The sequence below is a fragment of the Protomyctophum bolini genome (assembly GCF_963924005.1).
Source record: "Protomyctophum bolini genome assembly, chromosome: 24".
Taxonomy (NCBI): Eukaryota; Metazoa; Chordata; class Actinopteri; order Myctophiformes; family Myctophidae; genus Protomyctophum; species Protomyctophum bolini.
In genome coordinates this window covers 13,429,914-13,449,658 of record NC_137885.1, presented here as the reverse complement: position 1 = coordinate 13,449,658, position 19,745 = coordinate 13,429,914, and the positions used below count along the sequence as shown (strand labels likewise).

At 46.1% G+C, this 19,745-nt stretch overlaps 1 protein-coding gene across 2 annotated transcripts in view; it reads right to left on the bottom strand.

The window, feature by feature from the left end:
- Positions 1–19,745, bottom strand: part of agap1 (ArfGAP with GTPase domain, ankyrin repeat and PH domain 1) — a 267,320-nt gene that overhangs the window by 49,151 nt on the left and 198,424 nt on the right. For both annotated transcript variants that reach the window (XM_080758777.1, XM_080758776.1), the window contains exon 10: positions 6,668–6,772. In XM_080758777.1, the coding sequence (XP_080614903.1) occupies positions 6,668–6,772 (105 nt within the window). The remainder of the gene's footprint in view (positions 1–6,667; positions 6,773–19,745) is intronic.

The window sequence follows — 19,745 nt, the reverse complement described above, 5'->3', positions numbered from 1 at the left end:
TTAGTCGAATAGTTTTTGCATGACTCGACTTAGATTTTGGCCTAATTTGTTACATTAATTAACAAATAGTAATGAATAAGTACATTTTTAAATATGATATATATCATGATTTATTGGGAGAAACCAAGCAAGTTAACTGGGAAAAAAATACAGAAAGTCTCAAATCTAAGAATAAAAAAAAACTAAAAGAAAAAGCTAAATACTAGAAAAGTGTGCTCCTCGGTTGCGTCAGGCCGGGTTGCCTACCCATGCATGTGTACCACTGTGTGTTGAGTTGTGGACAAAATCTGTAGGAGTAATAGCAAAAGAAATGTGCGCAAAAACCGGGACAAAATGTAATCTGGCACTTCTTTTGTCGCTCCTTCACTCATTCACTCTCTGCATTAAGAGCCTCGGCTTAGCCAGCCTGAGATGGAAATGCAAAACAACGAAAGAATAAAACATGCTCTCGTATAGAGAGAGAAAGAACAAAACCGCCAGAAATAATCCCTTTAAAGACCTCCTGAAGTGGCCGCACAAGTGGTAGATGAAGAGCTAAATCCTACGTGCGCAGAGCACACACACGCATGCACACACGCACGCGTACTCACACACAGAGCGATATCAATAAGTGAAGCCGCTCGGCGGGCCTGTAATGATGGCTGGATGGAGGGATTATCCATCCATTGTGTGCGTGTGTGTGTGTGTGTGTGTGTGTGTGTGTGTGTGTTGAGAGCAGAGCAGAGTGGTGTTAATGGCCTGAAGAGGACTGTCTGCTTGTTAAAACGGCGTGTGGAGTGTGGAGCGCTTCAGCACTGAACCCCCCCCCCCCCCCCCCTCCACTCCCCCCCCCGAGAGCGAGCCGCCACTGCAGTGCATTGTGGGAGGTCAGCCGCCTCTCCAAACATGAAAGACCCGGCGGAGAAACAAAGATCTCCAATAAGTCCCGCTGGGGGACGCGCCGCCGAGCCTTGTACCACGCACCCCCGCCGAGGCTGTCGAGTGCTGCGTGCACGTGTGTGTGTGTGTGTGTGTGTGTGTGTGTGCGCGTTTCCACGTAATAATGATGTGCGTGTTATAGCGACACATGTGCAATTATTCTGTACGACCAGACACAAACAAACACGCTTGTAATACTATGCTTGTGAGAACGTTGTCACCTTTTCTTAACCCATTGAGACCTCGAGGCCGATTCTAAAACAAAAAGTCTTGTGAATCCAAAACGTTTTCTCAAAAACCCTATGTTTCTATGTCAGCGCTGCTCAAACTTTTACATGCCAAGGAACCCCAGAATTATCTGAATTAGGCCGCGGACCCGCATGTTCCAGGGACACCCCCGGAGACAAAGATTTGAGTTATGAACGTTCGCTGTGAAAGAATATATATATATATATATATATATTCAAAGATGTGCACCACATTTTCACGATTCTTCAAAAATAGCACTCGGTGCCACGCCATGAGCTTGTAGATTTGCTATTGTTCAATAGCTAAAGTATTACATACTGCTTAAAGCACCAAAAGGGGTTCCCGCCCAGAATGGAAATGAAAGCATGTAGGCGCTGTTTTACCAAAGGCAGCCGATCTACAAGCTCACAAAGAGCTCTAACTGTAATTACTAAACTTAATCTCTAATTGTCTAAACTTTTGAACAATAAAACAGCCATTTCGATGTCTTATGAGGACCAGGGAAATGATCACTAGGTCTATTTATACTTGCGGGGACATTCAGCCCTCAAAAGCACAGTATATGCGCGCACGCACACACACACACACACACACACACAGCCTTGCACTTCACTTAGTGGCGCGCACATGCACAAAGGAAGGGGGACAAATCAAATCATAAGATAATGTTCACATGCGCACACGCACACACGCACGCACTCTAGCAGCAGGCAGGCAGGCTGGCAGTGGAGCTGACAAAAGGCCAATTCAAAGCAAAGTGCTCTCCACGGCTCCTTAACAAGACACTAGAGAACCCCCCCCCACACACACACACACACGCACACACACACACACACACACACACCGCGGCCATCACATCCGCAGCGACACCCCCCCCACCCCCCCCCCTCTCGACAGATTGACCGAGGTAATTGAGACTCCATTTGCATCGTGGGACTTTCATCATCGGCCCCAATCAGGGCACGCAGGATCGCACAGGGAGGAACGTGTGGACGGAAACACACACACACACACACACACACACACACACACACACGGTGGCTTGGTGTGGCCATGTGGCGATGGTGTGTGTGTGTGTGTGTCCAGAATATGGATGCTTGTGTTCAAGTGGTTAGGAAGTGTTTGTGTGCAGTGCGTGTGCAAGCAAAATAATGTGTAGAGATGCATGTGCAAGGTTGAGAAAGCCCATTATTTGTGTAAAAGAGTGCATTGTGTGTGTGTGCGTTTATGTGTGTGCGCACCTACCGGTGGCGAGGGGCTAAGTGACAGTGTGAGAAATGCAAAGCTAACAGGGAGGTGGATATTGCTGACGCTGGGGGAAAAAAGGTAATCCATGCGGTGCAGAGCATCCTGTCGGAACACGGATCGATGCATTGAAACACCCTGTGTTGATGTAAAGTAACACTATGTAACAACAACTACTACTGATGAGGGAATAACACACTGCTGTACCCTACCGTACTGTACTGTACTGTACTGTATGGGGATTAAAACAGTGCTGTACTCAGTCTGTCTGTACACCCATCAGATTTGTTTAATGTTCCCATTGTAACCGCATTTAGTTTTTCAACCAGTCTCAATTATCTAATGTAATCCTGGGCGCTATACACTCCCTCTGCCAACCGGGGGAGGTAGCACGTGAAAGACAGTTTAGAGACCAGGATTATACTGCATGTCTTTTTGTGAGGGTACGAACCAACCAGAACATGCCAATTTCACACAGAAAGGGCCCTTTCGCCAACCCCAACTATAGGATATGGGAACTGATGACACGGAGGAGAGAACACGCCACCAGCGCCCACAGCGGGAATTGAACCCAGGACCTTCTAGCCAAGCCACACGTATAACGGGATGTCGGAATGATGGGCAGTCAATGTTCTGTTGTTGTGGGGAAAGCAGCCGACCGACGTGCTCACACAACACGGATGCTGGCGCTTTAAGTTGTTAACTCCAAGGAGTGTAAACATGGAGCCAAATCCCTCGCGGGCTCATTTAATTCCATTCGTACCCTTTTCGGAGTTAAATCTGTGGGGGGTCTTTACAATGAATGAATGAATGAATGAATGAATGAATGATTAACACGAGAGCCGTGTCTGTTGGACCAGTGTTAGCGAGTATAGTGAGTTCTTGGAGGAGAGACTTGTCTTGCCAATTAGGTGGCATCTATTTGCCATGCACTTAATTAGCGGCATTAATGTGATTTCTTTGCACATAGTCAGCCAATTAGCGGCGCTGATTGAGTTTCATTCTATTAGCCTCCGCAAACACGCTAATTGACGCTCGAACTGCAGATGCAACGGGCTCAGGAAAACCTGTTTTTTTCCCCTTCTCCGTCTTCTTCTTGTGCTGGAGGGGGTTTCCGTGTGTGTGCGCACGTGCGTGTGTGTGTGTGTGTGTGTGTGTGTGTGTGTGTGTGTGCGTGTGTGTGTGTGTGTGTGTGTGTTAAGTGATGCCTTTTTCACGCTAATTTACTGCATCAGCTAATCCAATTGGTGATAAACTACCATAAGCGAAATACTTGTAATAACTAAGTCAATAATTTGATTTTTCACACATGGACTGTCCCGGGGGAGGGAGGGAAAACAATACCATTTTTTTTTAATACATATTTTAAGCTGTAAGTCATTACCTGATAGCAAGGTCTGACTCCCCCCATATCTCCAATAACGACCGCTCTCAACCAGTGGGGCCGTGGAGGGGGGGACGACCCGTGAGGGTATTAACAAGTGGGCCCCCAAATAGTTGGAAAAGAGAGTACGATTTTAATGTTTTAATTACTAAAAAGTGATATAAAAAAAAAATATATAAACACTACCTACAGATAGATTGATCATTAGAATATACATGCTCGGACCCATCCAACTTCACTTCACATTCTGGACGGGAACCCCCTTTTGGTGTTTTAACTATATGTTAACACTATACAAGCTTGCTATTTACTCATATCCTGGGGGTAAAATTACAGATAATTCTGGGGGTTCCTTGACATGAAAAAGGTTGAGCACAACTGGCATAGGAACATGAGGTTTTTCAGAAAACCGTTAGGATTTAGAAGCCATATTTTTTTAAAGTGATAACAAAACTTTGAACTTAAAGTCCACTACCGAACGGATAGATTGATCATTAAAATATACATTCTCTAACCCATCTAACTTAAGTAACATGGCCGGCGATAGATGTGTCTGATTTTTCCGGAGATACTAGATGTCTATGCATTTGATGACTTAAAACCCATTTAGGCCTGAGGACGATTCTACAAAGGCCTTCTAAATCCTGACAGTTTTCAGATAAACCTCATGTTTCTATGTCAGTGGTGCTCAAACATTTTCATGTCAAGGACCCCCACAAATTATATTTATTTGGCCTCCGACCCCGGTCTGAAAATTACGTAGTTCCAGGGGCCCCACCCAGAAGCAAAAAAAATGAGTTAAAAACATTCGCTCTGAAAGAATATATATTCAAAGATGTGCGCCACATTTTCATGATTTTTCAAAAATAGCAGAGCTACAAGCTCGTAGCGCGGCACTCGGTGCCGCGCAATGAGCTTGTAAATCTGCTATTTTTCAATAGCTGACCCTGAAGAAGGCAACTTGTTGCCGAAACGTTGAAAAAATAAATAAATGTTTATTGCATCGTGACTACGAGCTGTGCGGCCTCTTTCCTCTCTCAGTCAAGGTTTTATCTCCTGCGGTCAGCACCTCCCCACTACTGGTGTGCGCTCCTACCTTTTTGTTTGTTCAATTAGCTGAAGTATAACAATGCTTAAAACACCAAAAAGGGTTCCCTGTTTTCCTTGCGTACTGTGTAAATCACTCTGGATTTGGAGCGTCTGCTAAATACCTCAATTGAAAATTTGACGTGCAAGAGTCAATTATTCACTGAGGTACTATTACTACTACTACTACTTATAAGAAGTTTAATTTCTAATTTAACTAGACATGGAGCAGGTGTGCTTCCTCTGAAAGCTCCTTGGAGTTGTGCATGGGCTGCTCGGCTAATTCAAAAACAACCAGCCAAGCGGAACACTCCACAAATAGAACGATGCGAGACTCGAGGGCTCAGGTATACGACCTTGTTTAACCCATTCAGGACTGAGGACCAGATTCTACAGTCTTCTAAATCATGACGGCTTTCTGAAAAAACCTCATGTTTCTATATCAGTGGTTCTCAAACTATTTCATGTCAAGGACCCCCAGAATTATCTGTATTATATACTGTAAATGGTGCATTTATATAGTGCCTTTATCCAAGGCGCTTTACATATAGATTGTGCATTACATTCACACACACATTCATATACCGATGGCGGTGGAAGCCATGCAAGATACCAACCAGCACATCAGGAGCAAATAGGGGTTCAGAGTCTTGCTCAAGGACACTTTGACACTAACTCTGGGGGAGCCGGCTGGGTTCGAACTGGCGACCTTGCCGTTACCTTCCGGGCCACTCTACCCCCTGAGCCATTGCCGCTGCATTCACCTGACCGAATGCGTCTGTGTCCTCAGTTACTGTGAGATTGAATTACAAGCAGCACATCCACGGCCTGCATGTGGAGCGTTACGCCCTGCATGATGGCAGCTCCGCGCTGCGCTGCTGTGCTGGGTTCAGGGACACTAGGTGGGCCGGGCCCGTCTCATTTGATTTGATGGCATCGATTTGCCTCCTCACTTTTTACCCCCCCCCCCCCTCGTGATAGCACTCATTCCTCCATCCATCCATCCATCCATCCATCTATCTGCATCTGTGTCTCAGGCCATCAGTGCCGTGTTGGGGAAATGATTCCCATTTTAATTAACAATAACAATAAGGACTGATTGCATATCAGAGAGAGAGAGAGAGGGAGAGAGAGTATGATTGAAAAATTATTATTATTATTATGAGTAAGAAAATAGATGTAGTAAGAGATGAGATTGATGGAACGCTGAAACAAACAAAGAGAGAGATGGACTGAGTGCGTGCGTGCGTGCGTGCGTGCATGCGCGCGTGCCAGCAGGGCATAGCTGTGGGGCAATTAGAGCCGGCCATTACAGAGTGATATTCACCATCATCAACGTCAAGCCGTGTGCAAACAGATGACGCCAGGCTCCTAATTAATACTAAAAACCCATCAGCCGTGTGTGTGTGTGTGTGTGTGTGTTTAGGGCCAGTCATGCAATCAGCCAAATTTTGGAATGAGCCGGCGTGCTTATATTGAGGATGCACACTTCCGCCAACACACACACTTTATGTGTATTGCGTGTGCGCGCACGTGTGTATGTGTGCGCGCAGTATGTGAAAGACTGTCGGAGGGGGGGGGGGGGGGGGGGGGGGGTGTCAGGGCGGGTTGCCAGAGCAACTGTTGTCTAATAAGCAATCAGAGACTAGTTTTGTAATGAGTGAGTGAGTATGTGTGTGCGAGTGCGTACGTTCAACATTCAGTTGTATTTGTCTCCCGTAGGAGGCATTTGTGTTTGGAGTCAAGGGCTAAAAGCTGCAGCGTGCGTGCGTGTGTGCGTCTTACTTGTAGACTGGGGTGGTATGTGAGCAGTCCGTTGTCACACAGAGTCACGTACTTCTTCTTCCACTCTTTGTTCAGTGTCTTCCCACTCCTCTTCAGAAGCCAGCCCTGTGACACATGAAAAGGAGGTTCTGGATAAATGGGTTCCACAAACAGGGTTAGGGTTAGCTGTCCCCTTTAACGTGAAACCGGCGGACCCAATTCAAAACATTAAACCAGCATCACGGCACACTTCTTAGTGGGTTCAGATTTCACACTCCCTCGAGCACAAAATCGCTTTGGACTTATAAACTAACTTGTGATTCTTTAGAACACGAATGAAATAATGACAAGCACAAAAAAGAGAATAAATAGGAATTTGTCTAGCAGTTAATCTCGTGTGCGTGTTTGTGTCTGGGCTGATAGCACTTAACCAAGAGCACAGAGAGAGGAAATGAGCAGTTTAAACCTTTTTTTAATTCAAAGCCAGTTAACATCACTTTCTCGCGTGCGCGTGCACACACACACACACACACACACACACACACACACACACACACACACACACACACACACACACACACACACACACACACACACACACACACACACACACACACACACACACACACACACACACACACACACACACACACACACACACACACACACACACACACACACACACACACACACACACACACACTTTCTCTTTCCTACGCACATCAGCTGCGGCTGACTGACTGTTCAGGGCATTCGACCGCCCACACTTCATTTAATACAACCAGATTCATTAAGGGGGGGAGAGAGAGAGAGAGAGAGAGAGAGAGAGAGAGAGAGAGAGAGAGAGAGAGAGAGAGAGAGAGAGAGAGAGAGAGAGAGAGAGAGAGAGAGAGAGAGAGAGAGAGAGAGAGAGAGAGATGGAAACAGAGGAGGGAGGGATGCAAGGACAGAGGTATTGCTAGAGAGAAGTAGAGAGAGAGAGAGAGAGAGAGAGAGAGAGAGAGCGAGAAAGAGGGAGGGGGGGAGGTTATAGGCTGTCCAGTGATTAGTAATTACATACAGGCTACAGTGCGTGTCACTTCAGCAGAGCTGTTCCACATTAACCCTGCACCACGTGTGTGTGTGTGTGTGTGTGTGTGTGTGTGTGTGTGTGTGTGTGTGTGTGTGCGTGCGTGTGAGAGCGATGGACGGGGTCATGTTACAGACAGGAACCCTGCTCTCTCTCGCTCTCTCTCTGACCGGTCACATTTCATTAGGACAGATAACGCTGGGACGAGCGGACAGTCACAGCCTGCAGTGACCCTCGTTAAGACCCTCGTTAAGACCCCCTTGTTAGGAGACCCTCGTTAACCGAGTGAAGGTACATGAGGTGGAACTGACACAGCAGCGACACACAGCGAAAGGGAGCCCGGCGGTAACGCTAGATAATACTAATGTTAATACAAATACTAAATACCAGTGTTGTTTTTGGCAGCAAAGTTTGATTTTAGTTTTAGTCATAGTCTCTAAAATAGTTTTCATTTAGTTTCTAGTCACATTTTAGTCACCTGGAATGTTTTAGTGATAGTCTAGTTTAAGTATCATAAGATTTTAGTCGACTAAATCAACAGTTGATTTAGTCGACTAGAATGTATTCTGGTGGGCGTATAATGACTGTTTTTACACTTGCTGAAAATAGCCGACCTATAAGTTCACAACGCGTCGCAATGAGTGCTGTGCTATGAGCCTGTAGATCTGAAATCTTGAAAATGTGGCGCCAATCTTTGAATATATATATGTTTCAAAGCTTTTAACTCAAATCTTTGCTTCTGGAACTACACATTTTCAGATGTGGTCCGCAGCCAAATACAGATACCGGTAATTCTGTGGGTCCTTGCCATGCAAATGTTTGAGAACGACTGACAAGAAACATAGGGGTTTTTCAGAAAACTGTCAAGATTTAGAAGACATTCGTAGAATCGAGCTCAGGTCTAAATGGGTTTTTAAAGTGGTCAAACTGATTTTGACCACCCGGCCGCCACTTTGAGAACCACATGAATATAAAAAAAAAGACTAATCAAACACCTCACGGTTCGTACAGGTATACTGTATATATATACGACACCCGGACCTGTTTTTTAGAAACAGGGAACAGGGAGGGGGGGGGGATGACAAAGAACAAGGGGAAGAAGTGGTGAGTGAATTAATTCCAGTCATCCATCGCGGCAGATGACAAGCGATCAGTTTGCGAGAGGGGACGGCTAATTGAACGTCACGCCGAAGCCTTCCGATAGGTAATATGTTTCATTATTCAACTCCCAGCACACACACACACACACACACACACACACAGAAAGGGAGAGAGACGCACATGCACACACGCGCGCACGGCCACACGTCTGTACTCCTACACTTGTGAGGACATCAAACATTTTAGGATGCCGTGGATTTTATGAATGGCACATTTTTGCAAAAAATGTGTCCCTATAATACCCGAAGCCGAAATGAGCTGATCTGGAAAGTCACCACGAGCTTGCTATTTTCGTCACGTGACAATTAGGTATACGATTTGGCATAACTCCAACATCAAGGCCCTAAACCGAACCTCAAAATGTCTAATCCTAATGCCAACCTGGACATTTTCATAATTATAATAAGCTTAACTCCCCAAACAACCATTTCTCCTGTGAGGACCAGGACAATTACACAATACCTTTGGAGACATTTGGTCCTCAAAAGCATAGTAATACAACCGCACGCACGCACAGAGAAGGAGAGAGTGTGTTCATGACACACACACACACACACACACACACGTCTCCTCTTATTTTACCTCCCGGAGCAAGCATGGGTGGGGGTGGCATGGTGGGTGTCTCAAACGGGACGGTGACAGCTCACAAGGTCTCCACATGGGGAAATAAATGGAGGAGATAAATACACGCCTGCTGGATATACAGTCTCTCCTCGTCTTGCGTGGTCGCGGTGGTGGTGGCGAGGCACTTCATAGTCGCCCTGTGAAGTATTGTTGCGTGGTGCTTAGGAAAAGGTTGCTAGCTCGGGGGGGCTCCAGGGATGAAGTCGTTCGTTAAAAGACGGAGAGCGCCCGGGAGCGTTGTCAAGGGCATTACCGTGGAGCGGTTCTCAACCTGTGGCCCGGGGACCTACCGGTGGGACTGGGTCGTGAGGATGGGGGGGTCGACCGCACATAATTGGCAGAACACTAATATTTTAATGATAATTTCAGATTAACATCGGGAGGGGGCGCCGACGGCCTAGTGGTTAAAGCAGAGCACCACAAAGACTCTAAGGCAAACTGACAGCGAGGCGCGGGTTCCATTACAAGTACTATAGAGGTACAGGCAGAAAAGCCCCCAAAATATATTATTATAATCTAGAAATATCATGGTATTTTCTCCTTAAGACAAAAGGAAAATTGAGCTTGGAGAACGCAAAGGAAGAAATTGCATTTGGCTGCTGTGTTAAGTGGGCGCTGCGTTTTTTGGATTTTCAGCAGCGGTTTCCCCAAAAACGCGCCCAGTGTGCAACCACCTTAAAACCCCTTCTGTACAGGAACCCCTTTTGGTGTTTCAAGCATTATGTTATACTTTAGCTATTGGCAAATAGCAGATCTACAATCTCATAGCACGGCTACGAGCTTGTAGATCTGCTATTTTTGAAAAATCGTGAAAATGTGGCGCAAATCTTTGAATATAGGTTATTTCAGAGCGAACGTTTTTAACTCAAATCTTTGCTTCTGGGGGGGTCCCTGGAATGAAATATTTTCAGATGGGGTCAGCGGCCAATTACAGATAATTATTGGGGTCATTGACGTGAACAAGGTTGAGCACCACTGATTATAGAAACATAGGTTTTTCTTGTAGATCTGCTATTTTTGAAAAATCGTGAAAATGTGTGCAAATCTTTGAATATAATTATTATATTCTTTCATAGCAGACTTATTTTTTTTACTCATATCATTGCTACTGGGAGGTCCCTGGAACAACACATTTTCAGAATTTGGTCGGCGGCCAAAATATAGTTAATTCTGGGGGTCCTTGACATGAAATTGTTGACATTTTGTAGAACCGGTCCTCGGGTCTTAATGGATAATGTTTTTGGAGAAAAAACGCACAAAGTTATGGAGATAAGAGGTTTCTGCCCGACAACAACGATATTCAGGGTTTAACAGAGAGAATCCTACGGTATCACTCACCACCACCACGCTCCGGGACGCGTGCGTCCGTCCGCCATAACGAATCTCCTCTCGGAAAGCCGCGAGCCAGCGACCTTTTCCTAGGAACTAATCTGCAATGCTTTTTACTATGAGAGGAACTGTCCCACTTTGGACTGGAAGGAATATATATCTGGCCATGTTTTTAATTGGAAACTCAAGAGACTTTTTAGTTTTGAGGGACAGTCATCCCTCTCTTAATTTAAGGTCTGTGTGACTTCCTGGTCACCGACGTGTTTTGTTCGCGTGTCCGATTCAGTTCTGCAATCGAGTGTTTGGTCCGTGTTTCTGACATAATGCCTCCATGAGACAGACATGAGACAGAGCCTGGGCTCATCATAATTATAACAGACAGCCTTCAAGCTTTAGAGCGTCTTCGCCATGATGATGCCCCCCCGAATGCTTTTCCCGGTCGATTCCCTTAACAAATGACATCATCTGCGCGCCCCCCCGAGCTAGCGACCTTTCCCTAAGCACCGTCTTAACAATACTTCACCGGCCGGCGAAGTGGACGAACGCACTTAAGAGATAGCCATCTTCCTGAGACGTTAAGAGTATTTATATATCCATTTGTCAAGACAAAAAAAACCCCAGTATCTCCCTTTCATTCACGGATGGCGTTGATTTGCTGATGGATTATCTTAATTTCCCCGCGGTCCCCCCCCCCCCCCCCCCCCTGTGCATTGTCAATCACGTTCCCCATAATTCGGGTCCAGAACCATGCCTTCGATTGGGACAGTGTCTTCTGCCCGCCTCCGGTGTAATCCGCACCACCGTCACCCTAGAAAACTTTCGGAGGCTTCGTCTTAACGAATGACTACATCTCTCGACCCCCCCTAAGCTATGGTAGTGACCTTTTCCAAAGCACCCCCTCAGACATACGTCACTACGGCACATGCACGGGCGTCGCAAAACAATGTACAGTATGCTTCTTCACAAAGTTAAGCTTATTCTTTTCCCCCCCGAACACCCATTTAATTTCTAACGAGGTGAGAACTTTGATTTTCTTTTCCTTTCATGTGCTTTTATGTTGTGTTTTTTTGTGTGTTCCTGATTCCATATCGCAGTATCATCCCTGATAATGCAAGTCATGCCTGACCTTTTCTTGGTCAGGGCTCACTTGAAAATGTCCAAAGTGTTAAGGGCCTACAAATGGAACCAAATGGACCCGTATACCAAGCACCAGAACTATATTGTTTGCCATGGTCTTTGCTATAGTTGATGCCATGTTGATTTGTTGACCTGGCATCCTATAGCTTCAATCCTTTCAATGTACATATGATTCATTGTTTGATATCCTACCGTTTAGACCGAAGGTAGGTTCTTGGTTTTTAGATTCCCCCTAGATTAGCCTACGTACACTCTAGGCATCTGACGCTCGGAATAAAGAGCGTCTGCTAACATGTTATAATTGTAATACGTATAGTTGTGTGGTGTGAACTCTGCCATCTACTCGACTTTAACCCATGGGGCGGGAACCCCTTTTTTAAGCATTATGTTATTAGCTATTGAAAAAGCAGAAATAGCAGATCTACAAGCTCACAAGCTTGTAGGTCTGCTTTTTTATCTTGAAAATGTGGCACAAATCATTGAATATTCTTCAGAGCGAACGTTTTTAACTCAAATGTTTGCTTCTGGAGGATCCCTGGAACAACATATTTTCAGATGGGGGTCGGCGGCTAATTACATATATGTCTGGTGGTCCTCGACATAAAAATGTTTGAGAACCACTGACATAGATATCGAATGGAGCCCGCACACCACAGGTATAAGACAGACGTTCTTTATTGAGAATTCTTATACCTGTGTTGTGCGGGCTCCATTCGATATCTGCAACATTTGTAGAATCGTCCTCAGGTCTAACTGGGTTAAAACGATATCTTTATAGCGAGTTACAGTGCTTGATGTGAGCAGCCCTCTACAGTATGGGACTATACAAAACTCAGTGTTTTCTACACAGAGCCTTCGCCCCGTGGGGTGGGGGGAAGGGGGGCTGCAGATGTAAACAAACAAACAGCCCTCGCATGCAGGAGGCCTGGCCTGTCCGTCGATAGACACTAATCTACTGTCTAATCAATCCATCACCCCCTATTTTCCCCAGACAATGGACTGATCCCCAGTCTCTTGAGAGCAGGCTGACAGCAACCATTTAGGAGATACGGTGGGGGGGGGTCAGATCGCCCCATAGAAGGCAGAGCGGGGGGGGGGGGGGCTTTTGTTCTTGTGCGCTGGCCCCCGAGGATCGGGTGGTGGCGGGGGATTGGACGCTAAATTAGAGGTGTCACTACCGCGGGAAACGCACACACGCATGCACACACAGACTGCGTATAGGTGAGTTGACAGTGTGGTGACAGGGTCTTTGAGAGAGAGAGAGAGAGAGAGAGATAGAGGCTGCCTCACTCACTCTATCAGGGCGACCATCTGATCCGGCCTGCCGAGCGACCTGTGGTCATTCATCATCTCTCTCTCTCACACACACACACACACACACACACACACACACACACACACACACACAACAGAGTGCGCTCGCACATGTGCGTGTGTGCGTGTGTCTCTGTGTGTGTGTGTGGGGGGGCTTTGTTTGTGTGCGTTGTGAGAATCATGGCGTGCCCCCCCCCCCTCCCGTCACCCGTCTCCCCCTGTGAAACACACACCTCCAGTAATCAGTGCTGTCTGTCTGCAGTGAGGGGACAATGGACACTGGTGACACCTGTCTCTACACACACACACACACACACACACACACACACATTGTTTTGGGAGCTTTTAAAACGGTGTGTCCTTTTTCATTTCTACGCTCTGTCACAGACCCGTAAGGGTCCATTTGGTTCCATTTGTACACACGCTTAGAGTCACAGACCCGTAAGGGTCCATTTGGTTCCATTTGTACACACGTTCAGAGTTACAGACCCGCAAGGGTTCATTTGGTTCCATTTGTAGACACGCTCAGAGTTACAGACCCGTAAGGGTCCATTTGGTTCCATTTGTACACGCTCAGTTTTCCAAATGCTCCCAAATGTTAAAGGAATGAATGCAAAGACAGACAGAGGCACACACGTGCACACGCACGCCATCAGTCAGGGCCCATCTGACAAGGTCAGTGTTGATGAGGCAAGGACAGGGGGGGAGGCAGACCCAGGGGAGAGAGGGGTGGGGGGGGGGGGGGGGAACACGCTCCCGATCAAATAAAAACCACCAACGAAGTACGAGCACACACACACACACACACACACATACACACACACATGCACGCACACTGATTTATCAGCTCAGAGTTGGGGGGGGGCAATTAATTAGAAACTCAATTATCCCACCTTACTTCAGCAGTCTCAATTCATTAACGGCTGCTCAGCCACGCCCCCTCTCAGCCCTTCTTCTGACAGAGCCGCGACAGGAAGTGAGAGAGAGAGAGGAAACTCTTGTTTCCTGTCCGTGTCCGTCTGCTTCCTGTCATCTGTCACCCCCCCCCCCCCCCTCTCCCAACGTTTCATCGTCAAGTCTTTTTTACCGTGCATCAGAGGAATGTAGCTTATGAGGGATGCGCACACACATACACACGTGCGAGACTGCGCGTGCCCACAAACACATTTGTGTGTTCCTACACGAGTGAGAACATCAAAAGTTTCAACGGTACAGTTAAACCTAAAGCCTGTGTCCAGCCGGTGTCAGACGCCCCCCAAATAATCAACCTACAATCCCACAATGTGTAAGTATAGAAATACAATTAGACACACACACTCTCACATACAATTACACACACGGATAAAGGCAGAACAGAAATGCACACCATACACACACACATTTCCGCACGCGCACGCACACACACACACCATAAAACAACAAAGCCACCACAGGGATGGTTTTCCAGTGGTGCGTGCTGAGGAGCGTTCCCGCGACTCGCCAGCCCAACCACAAACCACCACGGCCCGCACATCTCCGCCGAGACCCCCGCCCCCCTGCTGAGACCCCCCGCATCACACGTAACGAGCACCGCCTCACAACGCTCGCCTTTGATTGACGCCAGTGTTCCTTGTTTTAATTATTTCTATAACTAAAAAAAAAAGGTGAAAGAGACCCCCCCCCGCCCGCCCGCCCACCCACACACGTTTGTATTGCGATATTCTGCGTCTCAGGATGGTAGATTTCATGAATGCTATTTTTTTACAATTATTTGACATTTTTAGCCCCCAAAGCCACAGCACTAGAGGGAGCATAAATAATGATTTAGAACTAATATGGGTAAAATCCACTTCCCACAGCACTGCCACTCAGGTGTGGAATGCCCCCCCCCCCCCCCCTTCCCTCAAAACAGGCAAATCACTGGCTTCCTTTAAAACTGGTCTGAAATGTCAGGGAGAGAAGGTGACTGCCCAACCAACCTCCTTACCAACCTTCCAAGCGCCAAACAAAATAAAACCATAAAACAGCCACACTTCTCTCACAAGGGCCAGGAATATGATCCTCACAATGTGACTATTGCTCAAACTCTACTACTCGCACGCACGCACGCACGCACGCACGCACGCCAAATTAATCTCATTTTCGGGGGTTAGTGTGCATGACAAAAAAATGTCATCGCAGCCACGATGGCTCCGAGCAGTGACAACCTTTCCCAGGGAGACGATAGTTCCTCCAATCGGGGGGAAGGAAACGGAAGGCGGACCGACCGTGTCAGCCCTCGTTAAAGGAGGGGAGGGGGGGGGCCTTGATGGCGGCGCGCGCGCGCCGGGGTCTTTAATATTCACCGTCTTAATTAGGGGACGCAGTTAATTTCATTAAATTCTTTGGCTGCTAAATGAAGCGGATTATGAGACATCTTTTATTGCAAAGCGTGAAATTACAGCCTGTCCGCTGCCAATGGCGCCGCGGAAACTAATGAATTACAGGGTAAATAACACCCGAATTAACCATCCAATTTAACTCCGCACAAAACGCCGCGACGAGGCACCGAGGGAGGGAGGGGGGGGGGGGGACACGGGGGGGGGGGGGGGGGGGACACGGGGGCGAGTGAGGGGACTTGTCAAAACGCAGCCGCCCGCCACCGCCGCCGCTGCCGTGACGACCCCCGCGAGAGACAATTACGACGGCTTGCTAATCGGCTCTTTAAAAAAAAACACTCTCCGGACGTCCCCATGCCGTGCGATACTGTAAACACATTGGCAAGACCCACAGTATACACATTATATGCAACACTAAAAGCCTTCTGGGAGGTTGGCTGAAAGGTTCGTTTAACCCATTTCGATCTGAGGCCAATTAAAAAGAAAAGTTCTCAGTTTTCTGAAAAACCTATATGTTTCTATGTCAGTGGTGTTCAACCTTTTTAATGTCAAGGACCCCCCAGAATTAGCTGTAGCCGCCGACCCCCATCTGAAAATATGTTGTTCCAGGGACGTCCCCATGGAAGCACATATTTGAGTTCAAATTGTTTGCTCTGAAATAATCTGAAAAAATAGCTAAAGCATAACATATCACCAAAAAGGGTTAACTCTGAAATGGGTGCCAAATATGACCCACACGGGTCCGTTGGGCTACATTTTGTACCCTTTCATAGTTACAAAGGGATAAAAACAGAGGACTTTACTGCCGCATAGCCTATAATAATAATAATGCATTTTAGTTATAAAACTGACTATATATTTGAGGGGAGTAATGACCTTTAAACCCTGGCAAAGCATGCCATGTGGAAATCTCTAAAAAAAAATCCCATTAAAATGCTGAATACAATTAATTTCATTATGCATCATTATAGTTTTTTTACTTTGTTTAGTAACTTGTACAATGAACCCCCTAGGTAGTGTCTGTCTGTCTGTATTCCAGCCGCATTCCTATGCCAATAACTTGATGACCTATGGAGATACAAAGGAGACTATTTGTGTCTCCATAGGGAACGACTACTGGTCATCAAGTTATATTGGCTTATTAGGAATGCAACAAAAACAACAAAACATATCCATGAATTCAAGTCTCCTGCATGAGCAGAGTAATCGATAGGAAAAAAACATGTAATCTTGGGGGTAACTGCCTGACTGACTGACAAAGTAAATGAAACACCTAAATGACTTAACAATTAGCCCGCTATAGCATTTATTGAAGAATTAGGATCTAATTCACGCCAGAATTTTTCCCAGTTGAGCTCTTATTTTGAAAAGCCACATTTCCAGACTACCGGACGTGAACATAACCTAGTAAGTGGAACAGGTCCTGGACAGGCCTTGTTTACAAGATGGGTCTATGCTGGGGCACTGGAGGAGTCCACATCGCCGGCTCTGTGCCATCAAAGAAACGTTGTTTTGACCAAAAATGCCATCTGGGACAAGGAATAGGACATACAGGCGATTGAAAGAAACAGATAGAATGGATTATCATGGCTGACGATCTAAGACGGGCAACGTAAGTAGCATTATGGCTTGATCGATCGAAATCGCTATAAAAGCGCAATTGCCATTGATCTACGGCAATGGCGTAATCAAAAAATAGGCTTTAATTTACCTAGATCTACGGCAATGGCGTAATAAAAAAATAGGCTTTCATTTACCTAGATCTACGGCAATGGCGCGGAGGGTGTTTTAAGTGACAGACTATAGCTGGCTGGCACGTCTATTCCGCTGCAGTAGGTGTCTGTTTAAAATTAACTAGTGAGAAATGCTTCCTCGTGGTTTGGGGGGTCCTGAGTGACAGACACATGTGCGAGGCTCCCCTCTCTCTCTCTCTCTCTCTCACACCGGTAATTACGCTCTAATTAGGAGCGTTAGGCAGATGTCTCCACGAGTCCCCGCGCTGTAAACAGCCTCTGTAAACAAAAGCTGTCCGAGACCCCCCCTCGCCACATCACATCCTCCACTCCGCATTCTGAAACGCAACACAATTAGGCCCCTGTTGTACAACAACACCGTACTACGAGGTGCGAGCTTTCAGGAATAAAACATGCACGATAAACACCACAACTGACTATCACGTTAACATCTGAACCGCCATGACTGGATGTGAAGGGTTTAATTATTAAAACCCTCACAGTCCAGTCATGGCAGTTCAGATGTTGTTTGTATATCAATACAAACAAAAGGAATAGACTCTTAAAACACTATACAGTATTATGTTGTTGAGCGGGAGTCCCTCAGGGCACTATTCTAGTATAGAATCTGTTCTGTTTACACTCTACATTAAACATTTTCTTGGGAAATACTGTAGCTGACAACTAGTGGCGTGTAATGGTAATGCATGTTCTGAGGATGGATGGTGGGTGTAGGTGGTCTAGACCAGACCAGATCCATCTTGAACACATGACTATAGTGTAACGATTTGCGGGATTTTTGGACAGAATATGGAGGAGTAATAACCAAAAATGTCAAAAGTCGGCCTCCTGGTGGCGCTATAACAGGCCGTTCTGGAAAACTTGGGGCAGAGGTTCATCGTCGGCATCCAGGGAGTGTGCACGCAAAATTTGGCGTCGACCGGGTTAACGGTGCCGGAGATTAGCTGTACACAGACGGACGGACGGACAAACGGATGCACACACACACACACACACATGTACACGGACGGAGTGCAAAACATAACAAGCCAGCCTATGAAGCCTGCAGTGTAAATGGCTGCTGTACGTACAGTAGAGTAGAGGTCAGGTCATAAACAACAGAGCTTCCCCCGGACAACACCACGTCTTAATGTTCTCATGATGAGGACTGAAGGCCATGTTTGAGGGGGGGTTAAATATGTCCGTGCTACGAGAGGGTAAGTGACACATCTGACCTTATACTGCCCATACACGTTAACGAACCCATTATGTGTGAGGGACCGTGTGTGTGTGTGTGTGTGTGTGTGTGTGTGTGTGTGTGTGTCACGTGGACTGCGGTCACGTGTGTGTTTATTATTTATGTATATAGACCTAACTGTGATATCTCTTAGTATATATATATATATATCTAAGTAGACTTGTTATGAACCATATATTGGAATAGAGAGTGCCTTCTATTATATATGTGTTCTTCTCCACTGAGACTCCAGGTTGGATTGACTCTGTGTTGTAACAGTGTGTGTGTGTGTGTGTGTGTGTGTGTGTGTGTGTGTGTGTGTGTGTGTGTGTGTATGTGTGTGTGTTCAATTCAATTCAATTACATTTTATAAAGTGTTTACAAGTTGTCTCAAGACACTTTACAACCAACAAAGATCCACCCAGAGCAAGCAATATTGCGACAATGGTAACGAAAAACTCCCCTTTAGGAAGATACGTCAGGCAGAACCCGACTCTAGGGTGGGCGGCCATCTGCCATGTGTGTGTGTGTGCGCGTGTGTGTGTTCTTTGTGCCCATCTGCGTATAGCATCTGTATCACATTCATGGCCGCGCCCTTACACTGTATATACTAGGTCTATTGTCGCTGTCGTCAGACAGAAATAATCTCATCTGTCCGAATTCAAATTTTTCATAAATGAACGCTCTACTACAGAAGCAACAAAAGTAGCAGATCCACAAGCTCAAAATGTGGTGCAAAGCCACTCGTTTTGGAGGTGGTCCATCTGCTGTCCTTATTTGAATCATGAAAAGTAACAGTTTGGGACATATGAGATGGGCTGTATATACTGTAGGGGTTGAAGTGGTTAACACCCTGAGTGCACAAGGACAAAGTTCTCCGCCCTTTCCAATTAGTAAAGCCCAGCACTTTGATTGATCAAAAGGACGGAGATTTATTTATATCAAAACCGATCGCATCTATGGGCTCAGATCCATGCCAATATTATCTGTGTGTTCGTAAAAGAAAATGCGTAAAAAAACAATCCGTAAAAGAAAAATGCGTAAAAAAACAATCCGTAAAAGAAAAATGCGTAAAAAAACAATCTGTAAAAGAAAAATGCGTAAAAAAACAATCTGTAAAAGAAAAATGCGTAAAAGT